Source organism: Phocoena sinus, chromosome 3 (assembly GCF_008692025.1).
Source record: "Phocoena sinus isolate mPhoSin1 chromosome 3, mPhoSin1.pri, whole genome shotgun sequence".
Lineage (NCBI taxonomy): Eukaryota > Metazoa > Chordata > Mammalia > Artiodactyla > Phocoenidae > Phocoena > Phocoena sinus.
This window is the reverse complement of record NC_045765.1, coordinates 62,346,846-62,370,647: the sequence shown is the minus strand read 5'-3', so window position 1 is coordinate 62,370,647 and position 23,802 is coordinate 62,346,846. Positions and strand designations below refer to the sequence as shown.

At 48.5% G+C, this 23,802-nt stretch overlaps 1 protein-coding gene across 4 annotated transcripts in view; it reads left to right on the top strand.

Annotated features, from left to right (window-relative positions):
* The first annotated feature begins 4,874 nt into the window (after window positions 1-4,874).
* Window positions 4,875-23,802, top strand: part of SLC22A4 (solute carrier family 22 member 4) — a 49,659-nt gene continuing 30,731 nt past the window's right edge. For 3 of the 4 annotated variants that reach the window (XM_032627781.1, XM_032627780.1, XM_032627779.1), the window contains exons 1-3: window positions 4,875-5,482; window positions 20,724-20,827; window positions 22,178-22,332. In XM_032627781.1, coding sequence (XP_032483672.1) covers window positions 5,090-5,482; window positions 20,724-20,827; window positions 22,178-22,332 — 652 coding nt within the window. In that variant the 5' untranslated portion in view covers window positions 4,875-5,089. The remainder of the gene's footprint in view (window positions 5,483-20,723; window positions 20,828-22,177; window positions 22,333-23,802) is intronic. The other variant, XM_032627783.1, reaches the window with a different exon arrangement.

Genomic DNA, 23,802 nt, shown 5'->3' with positions numbered 1-23,802 from the left:
TTGACAGTATCAAAGGAGTCAGAAGGCCCAGGGGAGTGAGAATGTTAGATTGTTTTTAACACGCAAGACCAGAGAACCTATCACCGGATTATATTCCCAAGCCAAGTTCATCAGACACTCCCTTCACTAAGGCAATACAAAATGCACAGGTGTGGATCTCTAGTGTTAGTGGGGATGGTAGGATTCTAGAATAGCAGAGGCTGGATGGTGACACTTAAACAACAGAGGCAGGGTGGATGTAATTACAGACCAAAGGGGCAACCAGAGGGCTTCAACCCATGGGATCTGTGGTGATGGCTAATACACCATGCTTTTCCTAGGAGTTAAATAAATGGGCAGATGACTATTACTTGACTTATATAACAACCTCACCCCCAAAAGGAAGAGCTAGTGATCAGAAGGCTGATGACAACTGCTACAATGGAAGATAGTGTTTCCTCATAAATTTCCCAGATCCAGGCCAGTTCACGAGCTCAGAGCCTATTAATTGAAAAGGAGTCCAAGTCTCTTTAAGGAAGAACCCTCCTATACTGCTAAAAGTATTTATGATAATTACTTCCCCAATCCTTCCCTGTAAAGGATCTGTGGCTATCTCAGACTACTCAGGCTGCTATAACAAAATACCACAGACTGGGTTGCTTAAACAATAGAAATTTATTTCTCACAATTCTGAAGGCTGGAAAGTCCAAGATCAAGTGCTGGCCAATTCAGTTCCTGTGAGAGTCTTTTTCCTGGCTTGTAGATATCTCTCTGGTGTCCCTTCTCAAAAGGGCACTATCCCATCATGAAAACCCCACCCTCATGATCTAATCTAAACCTAATTATTTCCCAAAGGCCCCATCTCCAACCATACTTCCACACTGGAGGTTAGGGCTTTAACATATGAATTTGGCAGGGGGGTAGGGGGGGGCGGGGGGGGACACAATTCAGTCCATAGCAGTGGCCTTTAACCCGAGTAACTCTGGCCTGAGGAAAGGGAAAGACCCAGAGCTGTCAAGAGCTGTTGGATACAGAGTATGAGCTGGCCCTGATACTAATGGACAGGAAGCACCATTAGGGTCCCCCAGTTATACTGGGGGCTCACAAAAGCCAGGTGGTAAATGGAGTTCTCCTGCAAGCAAGTCTAGTGGATTTAAAGATCCACACTGGATCTTTAGTAGTTCCCTGGTCCCTAAGTGCATACCTAGGAGAGATACACTTAGCAGCTGGCAAGACCCTAACATTTACTCCCTGTCCTATTAAATAAGAGAAATTATGGTAGGAAGGACCAAACAGAAGCCTCTAACACACCCACATTTTTGACCAATTTATTACATCAGAAGTAAAACCACCTCCTTGGAGGAATTACAGAGATTAGCACCAACATCAAAGGTTTTCTTCTTTATATCCCTCAGTATGGAGGATCAAAAGCTTTTTTTATGTGGGATGAATAGCAGTACATATCACTGTCTTGCCCTTAGGTTACGTTAATTCTCCGGCTCTCTGTCACAACATAGTATTTAGTGACTTTGTCTTGATATTCCATAGAACATCATGATGGCCCACTGTACTGATGACATAATGCTAATATATCATATCCTAGTGAGCAGATGTCCTAGTAAGACACATTCATACCAGAAGATGGGAGATAAAAAGTATGATTGAGGGCCTTCCATGCTGGTGAAGGTTTTTTTACCCTTTTGTTCCAGAGTGAGTTAAATGTATAGAAAAGTTGACAAAGTAGTAAAATGAAACCCTAGGACCAATATTATGGCCAATCTTATTTCATCTATATCCTCGCCCACTTCTTTCATTCCATATTATTTTGTTTTTGTTTTTGCGGTACGTGGGCCTCTCACTGCTGTGGCCCCTCCCACCACGGAGCACAGGCTCCAGACACGCAGGCTCAGCGGCCGTGGCTCCGCGGCATGTGGGATCTTCCCGGACCGGGGCACAAACCCGTGTCCCCTGCATCGGCAGGCGGACTCTCAACCGCTGCGCCACCAGGGAAGCCCCATGTTATTTTGAAGCCAACTGGTGAAGTTATTAGGGATCCAGTAGTCTGAAGCATGCCAGGCCATCCTCTGTAATGTAAAGGCAAGTTGTTGTACCCTGTACCCTCTACCACTAATAAAAAGACATAGTGCTTGGTGAGAATACTGCTCTAACCCATTTAATGGGTGCCTTGGAAGGCTCCCACCTTTGAGTGAAGCCCAGAGCAAGAGAGAGCTCTACAATGTGTCCAACTATAGTACAAGGTTCCCTGCCATTTGGTCCACATGACCCAGCAGAATCAATGTTGCTACAGATGTTCATGGTGATAAGGATGCTGGGTAGAGTCTCTGATAAGCCATAATAAAAGAGTTTCAGTAAGCTCTCTAGGGTGCCAGAGCAAGGTCATGCCTTCTGTAGCAGGGAGCTATTTGCCTTTTGAAAAGCAGCTATTTGGCTATACCTGACAATGGGACATCAAGGGTCTATGCAACTAGAAATATCCAGTAAGAGCTAGTTATTGTCAAATTCTATCAAGTCATAAGCTTAAGCAGGCACATAAGCAATCCATCATATAATAGAAATGGTAGAGTCAGGATCAGGATTGAGCAGGTCCATACAGTTCAGGTAAGTTAATGAACAGGTGGCTCAGACTCCATGACACCTACACCTCAGCTATACCAACACTTCTCCCTCAACTCAAACCTATGGTCTTATGGGGGTGGTTCTCTATAACCAACTGATAGAGGGAAAAAAGTACTCAGCCCTGTCTCACAGGTGCTACCAGCCAAAAAATGGATTGTTTACTGCAACATAGCCCCACTTAGGAGTGGCTCTAAAGGACAATGGTGAAGGGAAATCCTCCCAATGGTCCAGCTATAAGCAGTGTACTTGGGCATTCATTTTGTATGGCAGGAGAAGTAGTTCAAGGTATGGACTTACATATACTCATGGGCTATGGCAAACAGTTTTGTGAAGTAGTACCTGCTGGCTCTCACACATGTACACCCTGAAAGTGCAGGGGAGTCGACCAGTGGAGCCAGAACTAGTAAACAAATGCCTCCTCATTCTCTAAGGCTCTTTAGAAGGTCCCAGCTGGATCAAATCCCAATTACCCACAGCAATTAGGGTTGGGAAAAAGCTAAGGCAAGTAAAAAGAGTGAGGCACTTGCCTCAGGTGCAAAATTTAAGGGGGTGCCAAGAAATTCAATAATCAAGATAAATAATATTTTAACACAGTATTTTTAAAAATCAAAACCAATATAAAAATCCATGATGAACAAAACATCAAAATTTTAAGATACGATCAGTTATTACTAATTTTTTCCTTTGGTCTCAAGCTCTAATGTCACAGCACATCACTGTCGCTGATCCTGGTCAGTACCAATGACCAGTTCAATTACACAGTCTTGTGTCAGCCTTACCTCCTTCCCTGTTCACTCTACCTAGTCCTTCACTCCCTTCCTTGGGATCACTACTATAAATAAATGATCTCCACATAAATTCTTATCTCAGGCTTTGATTTTTTATTGGGGTACAGGGGAGGCTGAAATCTAAGCTAAGTAAGACAATGACCACAGGAAATATTGTTCAAAGAAGGATTCTTGTGAAAGGAAAGGGAAATGCTATTAACAATTCTACTGGACTAACAGGCATAAATCACAGCTGTCCTGGCACATCTAGACATATGGTCTTATTACACATAAGGAAACTGAGGTTCCAAGGGGGTAGGAAGCCCCTCTCCCTGTAGACTGGAGGCTACAAAAAATGAGGCAGAAACGTCTCCCACCTCTTAACCAGGGCCTGGAGGAGCAAACACACTTGTACAAAATCTCCAAAGAGATGGGACCTCAGCCTGTCAATCACATCTGCTTCAGGAACCCCAGGACTCCCACTGCAGGCCCAGGCTAGCTCACACAACAGCAGAGGGGCCTTAAGCCTGGACACGAGCAGACTGGTCCCTGCTCTGGTTACCCTGCCAGAACTGGGCAGCAAACTGGACCTTCTCCTCCTCCCTTCCTCCCTCCCTCTGTTACCGGACCATGGGGTGCCCCTTCTGCAAACTTGAGGCCTCCAGTCCAAGAAGACTCTGGCAGCCAGCCTCGATGAAGAGCCCCAGGGGATCAAAATCAGAGCCCAGGAGTAGTGACAGCTGGGCGTCCATTACCGTGCTCTCACGAAGGACCAAGCTCCGTGTAGTATGTTCTCCAGAGGCCTCAAAAGGATCCTGGAACGACCCGGTAGTCCTTGCTCCCCACCTCCCCTCAGTCCGAGCTTGTCTCTGACGCACCGCGATCTTGATCATCCCTGTTTCCCCCTTTTCCGGGCTGTCCCGAAGCCGCCGGCAGGTGACTGAATCCAGCTTGGGGGTTGATGAGCGCCGGGTGGGCGGGTGCCGGCCACTTGCGCTGCGGCGGGCCAGAGGAGAGGGCGCGCTCCTGTCGCCCCTGCGCCCGCAGAGCACAGGCCCCACGCACTCACCCGTCAGCGCACCGCCCGGGGCCCTCCCCTTCGGGCTGGAAGCGGCAGAGGACCCCTGCCGGGGATGAGGTCTGTGGCGACGCCGACAGCCAGGGTCGAGGCCCGACCTCTCAAAGACCTTGCTCTGGAGCCTCGACTCTTCCCATTCGCCCGCTCGCCCGTGAGGCCCTACCGGCAGACCGGGGCTGGGCGCTCAGCACCTAGGGGGCGCGGGGGCCGGGGATGGGGCGCGGGAACTGGGCCTATTTTCCGTACGGAGGCGGCACCGCTGACCTCCTAGCCTCAGCGGAGTGTCTGGCGGGGTCGCCGGGGGCGAGGAGCAGAGCACGGGCGGAGCTGCCCCGGAGCCCCACCCCATCCAGCCCGCTGCCTCGCCCTGCCCCGCCCCAACCGGGATCGGGGTGTGGTCCCGAGTTTCTACCGTGGCTTCCAGCTTTGCGTCCAGCTCCCAGGAACCTTCCAACGCCCGCAGTCCGTTTCCTGGGAACGGTGCAGGCCGCGCGCCTCGCTTTCCCTCAGCCGGCCTGGCCCGCGAGAACGTTCTGACACCCCCGGGGAACGCCTTCCACCGCGCGACACTGTCCGGGGAACGCTCTTATCATCCCTCGTTGCCAACTGCAGAGCAGCGGCGGGGAGCATGCAGGACTACGACGAGGTGACTGCCTTCCTGGGCGAGTGGGGGCTCTTCCAGCGCCTCATCTTCTTCCTGCTCAGCGCCAGCATCATCCCCAACGGCTTCAACGGTATGTCAGTCGTGTTCCTGGCGGGGACCCCGGAGCACCACTGTCGGGTGCCGGACACAGCGAACCTGAGCAGCGTGTGGCGCAACCACAGCCTCCCGCTGCAGCTGCAGGACGGCCGCGAGGTGCCTCACAGGTGCCGCCGCTACCGGCTCGCGACGATCGTCAACTTCTCGGCGCTCGGGCTGGAGCCGGGGCGCGACGTGGACCTGGAGCAGCTGGAGCAAGAGGGCTGCCTGGATGGCTGGGAGTTCAACCAGGACATCTACCTGTCCACCATCGTGACCGAGGTGGGTATGTGAGCGACCCGGTATCTGCATCAGTCCCCCTCGAGACACCCTGGCAGTACCTGGGTCAGCGTCCCCCACTCATCAAACCTGGCCAGCAGTCACCTGGGTTATACTTCCAGCACAGGTGTGCAGCCCAAGAGAGCAGGACTCAGGCTCATTCCCCATCGGTTTGTCTTGTAGGGAGGGGATGAAGAAGGGAGAAGGGAAGCAGTTGTCAACTGCCTTTTCCTCTGGCAGTTTCACAGAAGACGAAGTTGTTTCCCAAGAGCCTAGATACTGCCAACCCCAGGCTCCCCAGATGGACAGCCTGAGTCAAGTTCCTGTCATAGGCATGAGGAGGCAGTGTGGGGTTTGCTGCTGAGCCACGTGTAGACACAAAGAAGAGTCTTGCTGCTGGGCAGGGTATGGGCAGGTATGGTCTGTTCCCTGGCCACAGGCTTCTGGAAGCATCACGGGGTCTCCTGCTCTGCCATACAACTATGGTAAGGCTTGGGTCCTGTCCTGAGCCTCCAGTTTCTCTGAAAAGGAGCAGAAGGCCTCCTGATACGGGTGGAGTACAGGGAACTAGAGGAGGCATAACCCTGGCCCCAGGGCACTCATGAAGGGACAGACTCACAGAGACTGAGCATAGGGCCCAGTGGTGGACAGAGGCTCCGGCTTATGCCATTAGCCCCTTAGCATCCTAAGTGGTTTGGTGGCAGGATTTCTAAGTTTCAGCAGTCAGAATACACACGTACTTTGTCCTCTGCATTTCCTGCTTTGCATCTGGTAAGGGCCAGGAGATGCTATGTCAGGGCACATCTCCTTCTGAGGAGGGTATCCTCATAGACTAGTTTCCTGCTATTAATCAGGCAGGTAGGATTCCCAGTTTCTGGCCCATCCTCTGCACCATGTGAAAACCTGAGCATGGCCTCTGCTAGTCTTTTATCCCCTTCCCCAGCACTATGTGGCAATAATTAGACACCATGTCTGGCCTTGTGCTGAACACCAGGCTATACACATCTGGGGTGTGGGGTCTGCTTTTGAAGCTCAGATACCAACGGGAACACTGGCTGTGTTCGAGAGAGCTAACATCAAACCTGGTTAATAACAGGGTTCTGGAACCTGAATTCAAATACTGGCTGGCTTGTTGTGTGACCTGGGGCAAAAAAACGGCCTTCTCTGTGGGGGTAGCAGGGTGAGGAACTCCTTTAAGAAGGGATGATAAACTTGAACTGAGTCTGGAAATATGAGCAGGACTTGTCCAGGCAAAGAACATGGAAGATTCTGGGAATGAGATTTCATAGATCAGGGTGGCTTGGAGTTCAACAGATGGCAGGTGAGGCTAGAAATGCCTACAGGGGCCTGTCCACAGTGAGCCTTGTAGGAATGTTGAAGAGTTGAGTATATTCTGAGGACAGCAAGGAAATAGTAAGGGTTCCAAGGAAGGGGTAACATGGTCAGATTTGTGTTATTAGAAAGAACTGTCTCAAGCTGCTATGAAAATCAAGAAGACCAGTGAGGAAGCTGTGGGAGTTGCCTTGGCAAGAGATGGGTGGCCAGCTGGGAGTGGTGGCTCTTAAGTCTATAAGACCAGTAGAAAGTGGGCTCAGCCTATGGAGCGCCTCTGGATTCCTCCAGCATTGGTTCCATGCCTACCTTGGGCCCTGAGGTGGCCGTGCTTCTCTGGCTTTGATCCCCTAGCAGGGGCTCCTAGTGCTTACCCACCCTCTGCCCACACCTGATCCTGAGGGATCCAAAAGTAGGGGCCAGCTCACCCCACCTTAGTTCCTAGAAGTGTGGTCAGCACATGAGCTGGAGCTGGCCCTACTGGCTGCAGCCCTCCTTAACAGCTGGGTTGACCTGTCTCTTTCCCCTTCTTTACTGGTTTTGTTCACCTCAGGGTGTGAGGGGTAGGTAGCTGCTGGCTTACAAGTCCATAGCTATCCCTGTTGTACCCTGCTCACAAGGGCCTGTGGACACCTCTGGGGATGCACATCATCCGACACTCACACACATGCACCGGGATTTGCTTTTTTCAGCAGCCTTTCCCTTCCTTGCTACCTTTTTGGGTGCTGGGAGTAAAATAAAAGGCAAAGGAGCACTAGTGGTTGGGAGGAAGGAGGGGAGAAGCATGAAAGTGAGTCGGGGGGAGGTGGTTCTGCCTAGAAAGGTAGTGGCACAAGGAGGAGCTCTGGAGTCAGACAGGTGGGTCTGTTCTGACCCCACCCCCAAGCACTGGGCTGACTTAAATAGGTTGCATCACTGCTCAATCAATGCCTCAATTTCCTTATCTATAAAAGGGGACACAGCAAATGAAAAAATGCTCAACATCATTAATCATTAAGGAAATGTAAATCAAAACCACAATGAGATGTCACCTCACATCCATTAGGTTGGCTGCTATTAAAAACAAACAAAACAGAAAAATAACAAAGATGTGGAGAAGTTGGAACCCTCATGCACAAAATGTAAAATGGTGCAGCCACCATAGAAAACAGTGTGGCAGACTCAATAAATTAAAAATAGAATTATCATATGATCCAGCAATATCACTTCTGGGTGTATATTCAAAAGAATTGAAAGGAGGATCTTGAAATATTTGTATACCCATGTTCGTGGCAGTATTATTCACAATAGCCAAAGAGGTAAAAGCAACTCAAATGTCCAGCAACAGATGAATGGATAAATAAAATGTGGTATATACATACAGTGGAATATGTATTCAGCCTTAAAAGGAAGGAAATGCTGACACAATGCTACAACATGAATGAAACTTGAGAACATATGCAGGTGAAATAAGCCAGACACAAAAAGACAGAAACTGGGGCTTCCCTGGTGCGCAGTGGTTGAGAGTCCGCCTGCTGATGCAGGGGACACGGTTTGTGCCCTGGTCCGGGAAGATCCCACATGCCGTGGAGGCGGCTGGGCCCGTGAGCCATGGCCGCTGAGCCTGCGCGTCCGAGCCTGTGCTCCGCAACGGGAGAGGCCACAACAGTGAGAGGACCGCGTACCGCAAAAAAAAAAAAAAAAAAAAAAAAAAAGACAGAAACTGTGTGATTTCACTTATATGAGATGTGAAAGAGTAGTCAAGCTCATAGAAACAGAAAGTAGAATGGTAGTTGCCAAGGCTGGGAGGAGAGGAAACAGGGAGTTATTTAATAGACATAGAGTCTCATTTTGCAGATGAAAAGAGTTCTGGAGATTGGTTGCATGATAATGTGAATATTTTAACTCTACTGAACTGTACACTTAAAATTGTTGAGATGGTATATTTTATGTTGTGTGAATTTTATTACAGTTGTTAAAATGAGAATCATAAGAATGTCCAGCTATCCAAGTTGTTGGGAGGATTCGATGAGATCATGTGCCATGCTATATCCCTAGCAACCAGCAAAATGGGCATCATAGGTGGGTGGATGAGGAGTGGAAGGGCAAGACCTCATCACCTCTGGCTGCGCACCATGGGCATTGTGGGAGCTGTCGAAGGTCCAGGTTGCAGCCAGTATAATGGGTGATGAGACTTGCTGGAGGCAGAGCCCCTTTCCCAGGGTGGAATTCTAGGGCCCAGAGAATAGGACACAGGTCTGAATCTACTGTGCCAGGGGGAGAAATGGCCTCAGCTCCCCAACAAGATCAAGCGCAGGGGCCCTGAGTAAGTTTCTCCGCATCTCTCTGGCACCATACAGGTAGAGGGACCACCCTCAGATTGTCTCTGCTTTATACCTCTGAAGGGATCTCCTGATGGGCATACCCTTTGGGAAAGAGAAGCCCACCTGAGCCAACCCCCTGACCCTTTCACAGGGAAGACGGGTCAGCCAGGGACACCAAGGATGGCATTGTTTCTGCTGTGGAAATGCCTTTTAGAGAATGCCAGTAGGGCGGGAACCTGGTGTCTGAGTTGGGAACTGTGTGGGTGCGTCTGCCTATGTGTATAGGTGTAATAAGGTAGTTTCCTTCCTCTAGGAACTCATGGGTGGAGCTGCAGGCAGCTATGCCCTTCACCATGATAGAACGTCCAACAAGGGCCTGGGCCTCTGGAGGCACTAGCCTTGTGCTGTCTTTCTTGGGACCTGGGTCAGGGCTTAGACAGAACAGGACACATTGATTCTCCACCCACAACCCAAAGGTATGAAATAGGAACAAGGGAGCCTTATCCTCTACTAACAGGATGCTTATGGGGGGCACTAGGAGCAGCGAAGGCGGGAACGATGAGACAGACCGAGCTTGGCATCTGACTGACAACTACATGGGACTCCATGTGCCAGCTCATAGAGATGTACCTCTTTTGGGCCTGGGTGGGCTCTGCCAAAGGTGAAGAGTTTAGGCTGTTATCTTTCCATCAGGCCTGCAGGCTGCCCTGGAATACTGCTGGCTAGTGTGAGACTGGCAACATTGGCTGTTGGGACAGCCTGAATATTAACCAAGTTCACAACCCAGACCTGCCCTCTGGCAGATTCCAAAGGGATAAAGTGGGGACCTCTGCTCCAGCCAGTACCAACAGACTTTTATTTCCAGTCAGTGCTTCAGAAAGAGAACAAATAAAGGAGACTGAGGGGCTTTGCCTAGCTCTGGCCTGAATTCCTTCCCTGTTTATCAGCTGCCTCACGCCAAACAGTTTGCTGTTGCCTTTAAGCTCTGTTCCTCTGACAAACGCCACCAGGATCTCAGAATGTGCCTTTGTTTTGAGGCTGCTTCACCCGAACCTCCTGCCAAGTTTCTGGACAAACGGACTTTGGTCCATCTCTCCTGGTGGGCAGCAGAGCCCTCACACTTTGTCCAAGAGGTAGGGTGGTGCGTTGACAAAAAACAAGGCTTGGCAGAGCTGGTCAGAAGAGCTGCAGGTGCCTCAGGCTTCGGAAGGGACTGTTTTTCTTCTTTGTGACAGGCTATATTTGATTTATATTCAAGGCTAACGCAGGCCTGCCTTGTTATCTGAAGCCTTAGTATGGGTTTTAAGCATGTCTGTACAGTCCAAAAAAAGAAAAAACAAAAAAAAGGCAGGGATCCTCATTTGAAGTAGAGAGAATGGAGGCTCTGGGGAAAGGCTTGGCTGACTCACATGCCCTAGCGATTGGGCACGGACAGCGCAAGGCTGGTGGCTCCTGCTCTGTGTTTGCAGGACTGGAAGGCAGGTTCATAGTGGCACCTTCCAGAGTTGCCCCTTGGTGCTACGTGGCTGGCACAGACCCCCATCCTATTTGCTCTCATTTCCAGAGTGGAGCCTGGTAGAGCTGTGTTGGATCTAATGTCAGGACGCAAGTGGGGAGAGCCAGGTCCCTGAGTGCCCCTTCTTCCCTCAGGCCCCTCCATTCCATTCCCACCATCCCATTTAAACTACCTGGGTCTTCTGCTTTGGCTCCACCTCTGATGACCACAGAACTGAGGCCTCTCCACCTATGGGTGCTTTTTCTTTACCTCTAATATAAAGAAAAAAAGATACTGAGAACATTTTAGGATTTAGCCTCCCTCCATCTCCTGAGCTCCAAGTTGCAGAGGCTAATTCCTGGTGAGTACAGCCAGGAGACTTGGGGATCCCATCCTCCACTCAGCCCATATTAATATAGTGGCGCCTCTACTCCAGGTTCCACGGGCTGAGAATATTGAGGCCCTGGTTGCCCTTATCCCAGCTTATTGTAGAGTGGAGATTCCATGCCAGGAGAGGCAAGCCAAAAAAAGGGATGCTACCACCTCCAACCAGCCTCTAACTCATAAGGCAGGGGGTGTCATTCTGAGGGTACTTTCCCTTCCCCCCAGTCCTGGAGCAGGGGCTCAGAGATTTTCCCCAGGGGAAGAGTAGTCCATAACAACAGAGAGCTCTGAAGCTGTCCCCACAGGAAATAACTTCATTTGAAACAAGATGTGCAGAAGTTGAAGCCTAAGAGTGCTCTTTAAAAACAATGGAGACTGTGGTAGTAAACAATTAAGAGGAGACTGGTAGCTCCATTTGAGCAACAAGCTAACCTATAGGGCAACTAGATTACCAGAGAGAACCAGAAAAAGAGACAGCTCAGAGCAGTCAGAACAAACCTCAAAGACTTGCCTCAAAACTACTCCTTCAAAGGGGCTTGAATTTAATTGAGCTAGACTATAGAATGATTTGTGCCCCAGAGCATTGTTGAAAACAATAAAGGAATGAGCCAGTAATTGGTGGAGCCTAACAGCTAGGTGTGATATCAGCAGAGGCAAACAGCTTAATAGAAAAACTGGGAAAGAGACAGTCAAAAAGAGCCCTGCTAAAACCATTGTCATCCCAGGGTGACTGTGTACATGCCCAAGGCTGTGCCCTCTGAGGAGCAACATCAGAGGCTTCACACTGCAGGGGAAATAGTCTTCACTAAGGGTCCAGCCAAGTCATTAAACAAATAAACAAAGAAACAAAAACAAAGACAAGCACCCCCAGGGTTGGGGGGGCTGTTCAATGCTCAGAGTTTCCACAATATATTTCCTGAAATGTCCAGTTTTTAACCACAAATTACAATACATGCAAAGAAACAGGAGAATATAACCCAAACTCAGGGGAAAAAAAAGCAGGAAATAGAAATTTGCCTGAAAGGGCTTAGATGTTAGATCTAACAAAAACTTCAAAGCAGCCATTATAAATATGTTCAAAGAACTAAAGGAATTCATGTTTTAAAAAGTAAAAGAGGGGCTTCCGTGGTGGTGCAGTGGTTAAGAATCCACCTGCCAATGCAGGGGACATGGGTTCAAGCCCTGGTTTGGGAAGATCCCACATGCTGCGGAGCAACTAAGCCCATGTGCCACAACTACTGAGCCTGCACTCTAGAGCCCATGAGCCACAACTACTGAAGCCCACGTGCCTAGAGCCCATGCTCTGCAACAAGAGAAGCCCCTGCAATGAGAAGCCCACACACCACAACTAGAGAAAGCAGGTGCACAGCAACAAAAACTCAACACAGCCAAAAATAAATAAATTTATTTTTAAAAAAGCAATAAAAAAAAGTAAAAGAAGGTATGATAACAATGTCCCATCAAATACAGAATACCAATTAAGATATAAAAATAAAAGCTATAGGGCTCCCCTGGTGGCACAATGGTTGAGAGTCTGCCTGCTGATGCAGGGGACACGGGTTTGTGCCCCGGTCCGGGAAGATCCCAAGTGCCGCAGAGCGTCTGGGCCCGTGAGCCATGGCCACTGAGCCTGCGCGTCCGGAGCCTGTGCTCCACAGCAGAAGAGGCCACAACAGCGAGAGGCCCGTGTACCACAAAATAAATAAATAAATAAAATCTATAAAAAAGAGAATCAAATAGAAGTTCTAGAGTTGAAATATACAGTAACTGAAAGTTAAAAATTCACTAGAGAGCCTTAATAGTAGATTTGAACAGACAGAAGAAAGAATCAGCAAATTTGAAGACAGAGCAATATAAATTATGTAACCCAAAAAACAGAAAAAAGGAATGAAGAAAAATGAACAGGGTCTTAGAGAAATGTGAAACACTGTTAACCAGACCAACATGTGCATAATGGGAACACTAGAAGGAGAGGAGAGGAAGGAGCAGAAAAAAAAATAGTGAAAGAAATAATGGCTGAAAACTTCCCAAATTTGATGAAAAACATTAATCTACACAGCTCAGCAACTCAACTCCAAATAGAAGAAACAAAAAGAGTTTTGCACACAGACACATCATGGTAAAGTTATTTACAGTTAAACACCAAGGGGAATTTTTAAAACAGCAAGAAAAATAAGACACATACAAGGAAACCCCAATAAGATTTATATTTGGCTTCTCATAAGAAACAAGAGAGGCCAAAAGGCAGTGGGATAACATATTCAAAGTGCTGAAAGAAAAGACACATCAACCAAAAATGTTGTATCTAAGCAAAACTATCTCTTAAAATGAAATAAAGACATTCGCACACACAGACACACGCATGCATGCACACACAAACCTGAGAGAATTTCTTGCTACCAGTGTTGCCTTACAAGAAATACTAAAGGAAGTTCTTCAGGAATAATTTTTTTTTAATGCACAACTTATTCTCTGAAAACTACAAGGCATCTTTGAAAGAAATTAAATAAGATGTAAATACAGTAAGTCCCCTACATACGAACCTTCAAGTTGTGAACTTTCAAAGATGCGAAATCACATAAGGCGTGAGTGAAACTGCAGCTTGCCCTGTCTCTCATTGCTGATGATCCTTCAGCTCTACCATCTCCCACCTCCTCTCCCTCCTCCAGTCAGTAACTTTTCTTGCCTGTTCACTCCATGCCAGCCCCTGTATGCCAGCTGTTGTACTGGACTACTGTACTTTTCAAGGTACTGTACTGTAAGATTTAAAATGTTTTCTGTATTTTTTGTGTGTTTGTTTGTTATGTATTGTTTGTGTGAAAAGTATTATAAACCTGTTACAGTACAGTACTATATAGCCGATTGTGTTAGTTGGGTACCTAGGCTAACTTCGTTGGACTAGATGTGGGTCCAGGAAGATCCCACATGCCGCGGAGCGGCTGGGCCTGTGAGCCGTGGCCGCTGAGCCTGCGCGTCTGGAGCCTGTGCTCCGCGACGGGAGAGGCCACAGCAGTGAGAGGCCCACGTACCGCAAAAAAATTAAAAAATTAAAAAATAAATAAAAAACCCACAAGGAGATACATCTTAACACCCCTGGGATGGTTAAAATTAAAAAGACACACAATAGGGACTTCCCTGGTGGCGCAGTGGTTAAGGATCTGCTTGCCAATGCAGGGGACATGGGTTCGATCCCTGGTCCAGGAAGATCCCACATGTCGTGGAGCAACAAAGCCTGTGCGCCACAACTACTGAGCCTGAGCTGTAGAGCCTGTGAGCCACAGTGACTGAGCCCGCGAGCCACAACTAGTGAAGCCCACACACCTAGAGCCGGTGCTCCGCAACAAGCGAAGCCACCGCAATGAGAAGCCCGCACACCGCAACAAAGAGTAGCCCCCCTCACCGCAACTAGAGAAAGCCCACATGCAGCAACAAAGACCCAACCCAGCCAAAAATAAATAAATTAAAAAAAAATACACACAATAACAAGTGTTAATAGGAATATGGAAAAATTAAAACCCTCGTTCATTGCTGTTGGGATTGTACAATGATGCAGCCACTTTAGAAAACATTTTTCAAGTTTCTCAAAAGGTTGAACATAGATTTATCATATGACTCAGTGACTCTACTCCTCATATATACCCAAGAGAAATGAGAACATATACGCTTGCAAAGTGTTGTACACAAAAGTTTATAGCAGCTTTATTCATAATAGCCGAAAAGTGGAAACAATCCAAATGTCTATCAACTGATAAATGGCTAAATAAAAGGTGGTATATCCATACAATGGTATATTATTCAACCATAGAAAGGAATGAAGTACTGATATTTGGTACAACAACATGGATGAACCTTGAAAACATTATGCTAAGTGAAAGAAACCAGTCACAAAAGTCTATATATTGTATGATTCCACTTATATCAAATGTCCAGAGTAGGCAAATTCATAAATATATTAGTGATTGCCACAGGCTGAGGAAAGAGAATGGGAAGTGACTACTAATGGGCATGGGGTTTCTTTCAGGAGTGATGAAACCATTCTAAAATTAGATAGTGCTGATGATTGCACAATTCTGTGAATATAGTAAAAACCACTGAATTGTAAACATGAGAATGAATTTTATGGTGTGTAAATTATACCTCACTAAAGACCTTATAAACAAAAAGAATTAAGTAGCCAGCTTTTCCCCCCCAATGGTCAGGAAATTTCCAGTTTTAAGTCTGCAACTAAGTTATAAAGAAGAAATTGTGGGTGGATATATATACTATTATTAACTAACTACTACTTCCTCTTCTTCCCCCCGAATGAAAAATATAACTATAAGAGAACACATAGAAATCCATTCTTAAATGAACCATTGCTAGTTTTTCATTCACAGCTGTCTCTGAGATTGAAGTCCATTTATAAAGGGGTTTTAAACCTTGTGGTAAAAGCTTTTCTGGTTTTTAGTCATTGAATAGAAAGTTCTGTTTTCTAACAATCTCTTCTGCCTAGTCAGGTTTAAGTATAACCTGCTTTGCTTATTCATTAATGCTGTTTGTTATAAGTCATGGTTTTGGTTAGGACAAAGGCATGAGATTAGTAGAAAGGGAACTACCATTTAATGAGGCCTGTAATGTGTCACTGTCAGACACACTACTTACATCTCCTGTCCAATGCTCGTAACAACCTCAAGAGGGAGTATTATTGTCACCTCTTTGAAGATGAGAAAACAGGCTAATGGAGGTGAATGAGTGGCCCAAAGTCACACAGCTGGAAGTGGTAGAACCCAAGAGAGCCTGTGCTCTCTGCTCAACAGGAGGCTGCCTTCCAGAGTTCTCAGTTCTATGCAGGTCACAGGGATACACTTATCTTTATGATCCTTTATGGCTTTGGTAAAGGCTAAAATTGCTAGACTTTGGTTACTTGGAGAGTTCAAGGTTGAGGGTGATTTTCAAAGGACAGTGTGTGAGGGACTTCCCTGGTGACGCAGTGGTTAAAAATCTGCCTGCCAATGCAGGGGACACGGGTTTGAGACCTGCTCGGGGAAGATCCCACATGCCACGGAGCAACTAAGCCCGTGTGCCACAACTACTGAACCTGTGCTCTAGAGCCCGTGAACCACAACTACTGAGCCTGCGTGCCACAACTACTGAAGCCCACCCTCCTAGAGCCCGTGCTCTGCAACAAGAGAAGCCACAGCAATGAGAAGCCCGCACACTGCGACGAAGAGTAGCCCCCGTTTGCTGCAACTAGAGAAAGCCCGCGCGCAGCAACAAAGACCCAACGCAGCCAAAAATAAATAAATAACTGTAAATTAAAAAAAAAAAAGGACAGTGTGTGATACCACACATTTCCAAACTAATTTTCCATTACTCCTAATTGTTCAACATTCATTAATCGACAATTTGTTAAGCATCTACCACGTGCCTAGCCCTGTACATGCGTTAGTTATCTAGAATGATTATATGAACGTGTTCAGGTTTTAGAACTCTGTCCACCTGGAGAAGGTTGAGCAGGAGGTGCCTCTTTTCCTCTCTAGCCAGAGAGCACAGTGGCCCAGAACAAAGCCCACCCCACCCAGGATGGCTGGGCTTATGCATGCACATGTGCACACCTGATCTGTCCTGTAAAGTATGCTTGACCTTGAGCTTTGTGGAGGCAGTGACCATGTCTGCTTTGTGCCCCATACACAGTCTGGCCCAGAGCATGTGCTCAGTGATGGTTGAATAAATGGTTAAGCAATTCCTTTTACCAATCCACTAGAACTCAGGCTAGTCACTTCATTGCGCTATGCCTTCATTAACTCATTTGTAAAATGGGGATAAAGAGAATACCCATTTCACATGGCAACTTTGAGATCCCATGAGTAATACAAGGCACACAGTGAGCACACAATACACTGTACTTGTCCTTCCTATTATTATTACTGTTGAGGGCATGAGACGCATATTCTTCTAGGCCAGGAGTGACCTCATGTCCCCTATTACCTTGTGACGTGGTTTTTTGTTTTTTAAAGCAGAGCTGAAGGCTAGATGGCCCAGCCAAATGGAACTTATTCTGCTCTGTTAGGGAACATTGAGGATGAGACAGACACAGTAATCCTGTGAGAGCACATCCAGTGCCTCAACCCGGCACAGTTTGGGACATTCTACTCTTTGTCTATGGTGTGTGTGGGAATGTGGGTTATGTTTCAGTAATGGTGGTATTTGACCTTAAAGCACAGCTCCAGAGCAATGCCAGGCAGCTCCTCACCAGGCCATCAGCCATTAGCCTCTGAGCGGACTGTGTGTATGTATGTATGTTTGTGTGTGCGTGTGTGTACACACATGTGCAGAGACCCACGGGACAGTTCTGTCTCATCAAGGAAAAGGCTGTCTCCCACTGGTCCTGCCATGTCATTGTTAACCACAGGGAGTTCCCTGGGACCTGACTATTAAGGCCCCAAGACACACCCCTAGAAACCCCAAGGGACTGGGACAGGCAGGGCCTGGCCTCCTTAAGAATAGCCCCGTGGAGAAAACAGGCTGGCAGCTGATTTATTGGACCCCAGTTCCATAAGCCGCAGTGAAAACTTTATCTGCCGATCTTGCAGGTCTCTTGCAGCTTTCGAAAAGACTCTCTGGGTACAGTAATTCCCCAAGAGGGAACCCAGCCTTGGAACCAACCATAAGGAACCATGAGGTCCAGCTGCCTTCCCCTGCCAGTTGTGAACAGGATCTCCCTGCATGGTGTTGACAGGGCTTCTTGGGCCCCTCTTCAGGGAAGGAAGGGGGACCTAGAACCATGGCCTCATGGCCTCCAGTAGGAGAGCAATGGGGAGCTGGCCCTCACCTCACCCTTCTCAGCACCCAATACAGAACTCCTTTCCTTGCTCCATTCCCCAAAGAGACTAGGCTTGACCCACTATCAGGGCCAGCTTCATGGGCATCAACCCATGCAGTCACACAGGACCCCACACTTGGTTTTAATGCTCTGCTATTGATGTCTTGAAATTTTTTTTTATAAATCTATTTATTTCTTTTTGGCTGTGTTGGGTCTTCGTTGCTGTGCATGGGCTTTCTCTGGTTGCAGTGAGCGGGGGCTACTCTTTGTTGCGGTGCGCAGGCTTCTCATTGCGGTGGCTTCTCTCATTGCAGAACATGGGCTCTAGGCACGTGGGCTTCAGTAGTTGCAGCATGTGGGCTCTAGAGCACAGGCTCAGTAGCTGTGGCACACGGACTTAGTTGCTCCGCAGCATGTGGGATCTTCCTGGACCAGGGCTCGAACCCATGTCCCCTGCACTGGGAGATGGATTCTTAACCACTGCACCACCAGGGAAGTCCCAACGTCTTGAAATTCTTAATCATTTTTGAACAAGGGGTTCTGCATTTTCAGTTTGCACTGGGCCTGCAAATTAGGTAGCCAGTCCTGTTTACTACCTTTGCTCATGCAATGCCTGGCTCCACATCTAACAGCCTTCCTCTTTCCTTTCGTTCTCTAAGTGCTATCTATCCTGCCCAAAGGCAATGTCCTGACAGAAAAATATTTTTAAAAACACAAAGGAGAGCACATTATCTTTGGAAGAGCTTTTCTGCTTGACTGCAGATGGAATGGTGTTTGTTGATAATGGACACTTTAACACCCCTACCAAACTTGGGATTTTCTTGGCTCTGTCCAAGGCTAAAGGCGGTGGTGTGGGGGAGATCTTCTGCCACTAGTCCTGGTGTCACATTCCTTGAAGAAGTGTAGGGCGTAATAAACTCATTTTGTCTGGCCTTTGGAGTTCTTGTCCAAAGCGGGACATGGTTAAGTTCTGAGGCCCGAGTTGGTATTTACTTGCTATGACTTCAGGCAAACACCAGTCTCAGAGCCTAAGTTTACTCTTCTGCAAAATGGGTTATACTCCACATCCTGAGGCTCTGGGGCCGCAATCACTAACCTCTTTGTGTGTTGGGGCAGATCCCAAGATCTTTTCTGACACTTTGGTGAGTGAGGTTTTAGAAGTGGGTGGTCATTAATTCAGGTACATGTCTTGTCTACCCCTTCTGACCCGTGGCCTCGCAGGGCACATGAATCTGGCCATACAGTTTTGGAGGGTTTGTGCCCTTTCCCCTGAAGCCTATTCAGGTACCCCAGTTGAAGCAACACTACTCTGGGTGTGGGTTCAGACTTATCCTCAGTTGTGCCTGAGGGGTAGAGAGCAGAGTTTCTGGTCCACATTGTTTTTCTTCTGCAGAGCTGTGTTTGGGCGTCCCACCTGTAACCATCATTGTGAGAACAAGCAGAGGCAGATTTATGAATCTTGTTATTGTCTCCAGGATGGGGGTGTTCTCAAAGACATTATCCTCAACAACACAGAGTGGCCCCTTTGTGGAAGGAAGTATATAGGAGAGGCTTCTCTCAGGTCTCAGTACTCAGAAAAACTGAGCTTTTGCAGAATGAGTTTATCACTTTGCACACCATGATCCTGAGAGCTGAGCTGCTGGGATATTCAAAGCCAGATTTCAGGGCTTCCCTGGCAAGCAGACAGGCCCTTGGGCAGGACAGCCAGAGGTCAGTCTTACCACTGGCTTGCTTATTTTGTAGCCCCTCCTCCCCTGAGATTTTCATTTGCCCAGATTCCCTTAGCTTTTTGTTGTACACATTTCTCTTGTATGTATCCTTATAAATGCCTCTCTCTGCTGCAGATGGGACATGATATAAATGTGTGAACTCTTTTATAAATCTATTTCAGGGAAGTTGTGAGGATTAAGATCTAAATTGCTTTGGGAATGTCATGGGAGCAGCACCACTGCTGGGTGGGGCTGGGATTGGGTGGGAGGCAGGGGATTTTTCCTAGAGTCTGGATCATCTTGCCACACACGGCAACACCGTGACCACAGCCCCAAAATATTTATTGGCACCACCTGCTTGTTTTTTAATGAATGAAAGCTCACTGAACACACTGAATTTTCTGCAGCCTCCCCTTGAGATTTTGCTGAATTGACTTGAGAGCTGGAAACTGAAACTCTGCCTCAAACTCTCATTCTATGGGTTCACAAGCAGGGACTTGCTAGGGCTACCAGAGCCCACGGGCCCTGGGGAATGGGAGGGACCGCACTTCTGTGAGGGCTGCATGGGAAGGAGGGTAGAGGAGTGCAGAGGGGAGATAAGGAGCACTGCAGAGGGGAGATAAGGAGCACTGGAAAGGGGTGGGAACCCCACTCCTAGCACAGTGGAGCCCCAGATCAGGCCCTAGGTGTGGTCTACGGTATAAGTGGGCTAGGGAGCACAGGGTTCTCTGGAGGATTCTGTTCAGAAAATATAATCACAGGCCCCTGGGGACCACGTGCACTTTTCAACAAAGTAGAGGAATCTTTTACAACTGGATCATGTGACCATGCCCTCTACCCTGCCCTGCAGGCATTTCAAACACCTTCCCTCCATGCTGTGATGCCTTCTGAAGCAGAAATGGCATCTTTGCTTCATACTGCTTCACAGCTGAGGGGTCGCCAGTCAAAGCCGTGCCTCAGCTGACTTCTTAATACACGATGTAAGCAGGGCCAGAGGTATCACCCTCCCTTTCGGAAGAGGAGGGTGAGCCTCAGGCAGGACAGTGACTTGCCCCAGTAAATGGTAGCGTCAGGAGTCAACCCCAGGGCTGCGAAGCCTATGCACTTTGCATATAAGTGACAGCCTGGCACAGGGGAGGAGAGCCTGCCTGGCTGCCATGCTATGCCCTTGGAGCTGGGCTGGAGGATTTGGGCTCACACTTCACATTTTCCCTGGCAGTGGAGTCTGGTGTGTGAGGATGATTGGAAGACGCCCCTTACTACCTCCCTGTTCTTCGTAGGCGTGCTCCTCGGCTCCTTTGTGTCTGGGCAGCTGTCAGACAGGTAAGGGTACTGGGCGGGAGGAAGGGTGATTGTCAATTCATTGCCTGTCTTGGGGTTGGACTGAATTTAGGGTATTTTCACCCAGAGAAAGGGAGGCCCCTTAGGCCACCAAGTGAGTGATAGGAGGAACCATGATGTCTCCTCTGTCCTCTGCCCTCAGCCCCTTGCGGGGACCCATTGAAAAGTGGAGCCCTTATATCACCAAACCCCTCGAAAATGTACACTGCTGCCTCCCCACTGCCTCCCCACCCCACCCCTAGCTCTTGGATGCCTTGTGATCTATCCACAACCAGCCATCAGCCAGAGTCAGGGCCAGACTCTGGGGAGTACCCTTCCCTAACAGTGCACCCACCTCCGCTGTGGGTCAGGCCCCTGGCTGGACACTGGGGCCACAGAGCTGACCCAGGCTGGTTCTGGGCCTCCTGGGGCACAGAGTCAGGAGGAGACAGCATCGCAGCTCTGGGAGATGTGCCCTCACTGGCCCTTGAATGTTCTTGTGTATCAGAGCAGGGAGGTGGGAATGCTCAACGTCAGTCTTGGGGAAGGCTTCCCAGAGGAGTGGCTGTCCCTCCCCCAGTCATGAAGCCCAGTGGGACCCCAGACCCAACAGACTGAGAACTGAGTTTGGAAGATGGGGTGGGAGACTGTTCTGCTCATACCTGTGTTCCCTTCTAGCCATTGGACACTATCAGAAAGTCAAATTAAGACTTATAAAAAAAAAAAAAGACTTAAGCCAACTATAGTGTCATTAATGGATGTTGCTGGAAGCTACACTTTCCATAGAGCAGTGGTTCCCAATTTGGGATGCACAGTAGAGAATATTTTCAAGTCCCAATACCCAAACTGCATCCAATTGTCTACATCCGGACGATAAGCATGTTGGAAGGCAGGTGCTGGCACCGGTATTTTTTAAAGCTCTCTTGATTCCGGGCGCAGCCAAGGTTGGAAACCACTGACATAGAAGGACTCTTGGTTCTGGATTGACAGAATTCTCATGTTGTTGATGTTAGATGTATCTGCAATCTATACTCACATTCCAGAAATATGATGGCAGCTTCTACCTATGACTCATTCTAAAGAGTAGATTTCCACATGGTCCTTGCATAAGCTGCTCTGTGCTTTTGAGATACAGGAGGCTCAGAATCTCAGAAGTTACCTCCTGCGCAGATGGATGCCTGAGGCCTCACCAAGGAAGAACCTGGGAGGGTATGACAGGAAGGAAGCCTGTCACAGCCCTGAGAAAAACAAAGTCTGCAGCAATGCCTGACTCAGAGTTTCCACATGCCCTTATGACGGTGCTGCTGCTGTGAACTTCACGGGCCATGTCTTGTCCTGTGCTGTACTCTACAGGTTTGGCAGAAAGACCATCCTCTTCGCAACCATGGCTGTGCAGACTGGCTTCAGCTTCCTGCAGATTTTTTCCATCAACTGGGAGATGTTCACCATGTTATTTGTCATCGTCGGCATGGGCCAGATCTCCAACTATGTGGTGGCCTTCATACTAGGTAGGAATGGCTTCTGACCTACAGGGCTCCTTGCAACCCTCTGAGAGGCCTAGGAAGAGGGGGCCACTGGAGAGGGCACAGGGAGTGCTCTTAGCACAGAAAGGAAGCACCTCATCTCATAGGCTGTGCTTCCAAAATGTGACCAGCCTCGGGGATATATGTGCTGGTGGTGGAGGCTCTAGCCACAGGTGCTTTGATGGGTCGCAGGCAAGGCAGGCACGCACAGGGAGCCAGCTCCGTGCTGGGCCCTGAAATGTGACAATGAAGAAGAGCTGCAGCTGGTAAGAACCAGCCAGGTAATAACTGAGACACATTTCAAGAACACAGGGCTCGGGAGAGGGACAGACGAGGGGATCTTGAGGGAGAGACAGCCTAGGGGTGTCTTTGATCTGAAGCTTATGAAAGCTTGAGGTTTCTGCCTGGGCTGGGGCTAAAGGGTGTTCCTGGCAGCTGGGCATGGCCCATGGAGGTACTCAGGGTAGTTGGTGTGCCCAGTACACAGGTGGAGGAGGCACGTGCAGACAGGAGTCCAGTGCCAGCCAGCCATCATTAGGCAGATCTGGCCTCACCCCTAAGTCAGAGTCCACCCCCAGAGCATATCAGCTGCATGCAGGAACAAGCCTTACTGCTGAGAGCAGTCCTATCTCCTAGCAGCACCCTTGCTTCTGGAATATCAGGCTGCATGAGGGGGACTCACAAGCTAAAGGTCGTGAGGAGGACCCCAGGGCCTTTACCAGCTTTTCCTGGGAGGCAGCAGGGTGAGCTCCGGGCAGGGTGATAAGGGTCATCCGCAGGAGTGAGAGTCCCCAGCAGGCTCTCTGAGCCCACCTGCTCCCTCTGAGCAGGTGAGAGAAAGGGAGATTGGGGGCACATCTGGGATAATAGACACCAATTCCCATAATCTCCAGTGTGATCATATTTCCTTGTTGGCTGTCCCAGTTTGTCCCTATTGTCACAGCGTAATTACCAATAGTGCCCCTTTAATGTAAGTCTAATGATTCTTCTTGTCTCAAAAGTCTGCATCTAGTAAGATGATCTGGTCGCTTATGGATTCTGGATGACTCGTTGGCTTTTGAGATCCTGTGTTCTCTTAGTTGAGGGTGTGTACACCCTGTCACATTGCCAAGATGGAACTGTTCAAATTCTACTCCTTTAATTATTTGTGAAAGAGCCCCTCTCCACAGCCCAGCCTCAGTGTCCTGAAGAGGGAGAAGGGGAGGGTATGCTGAAGCCACACGGTCCCCGCAGAAGCACCCTCTTCAGCAGGCCCCAGCAGGATGAAGGCCTCCTCTCCTCCCTGCAGAGGGAAAGGAGGGGAGCAAGATTTTCTTAAAGAGGGTCATTTGAGGACAGGACCCAGAAAGCTTCCAGCCAGTGGTACTGGAAACTTGAGATTGGAGGAATTCAGGACAGAAGTTAATACCTCCTGATGCCTGATGGCCCAAGGACACAGGGCTCTTGGACACAGCA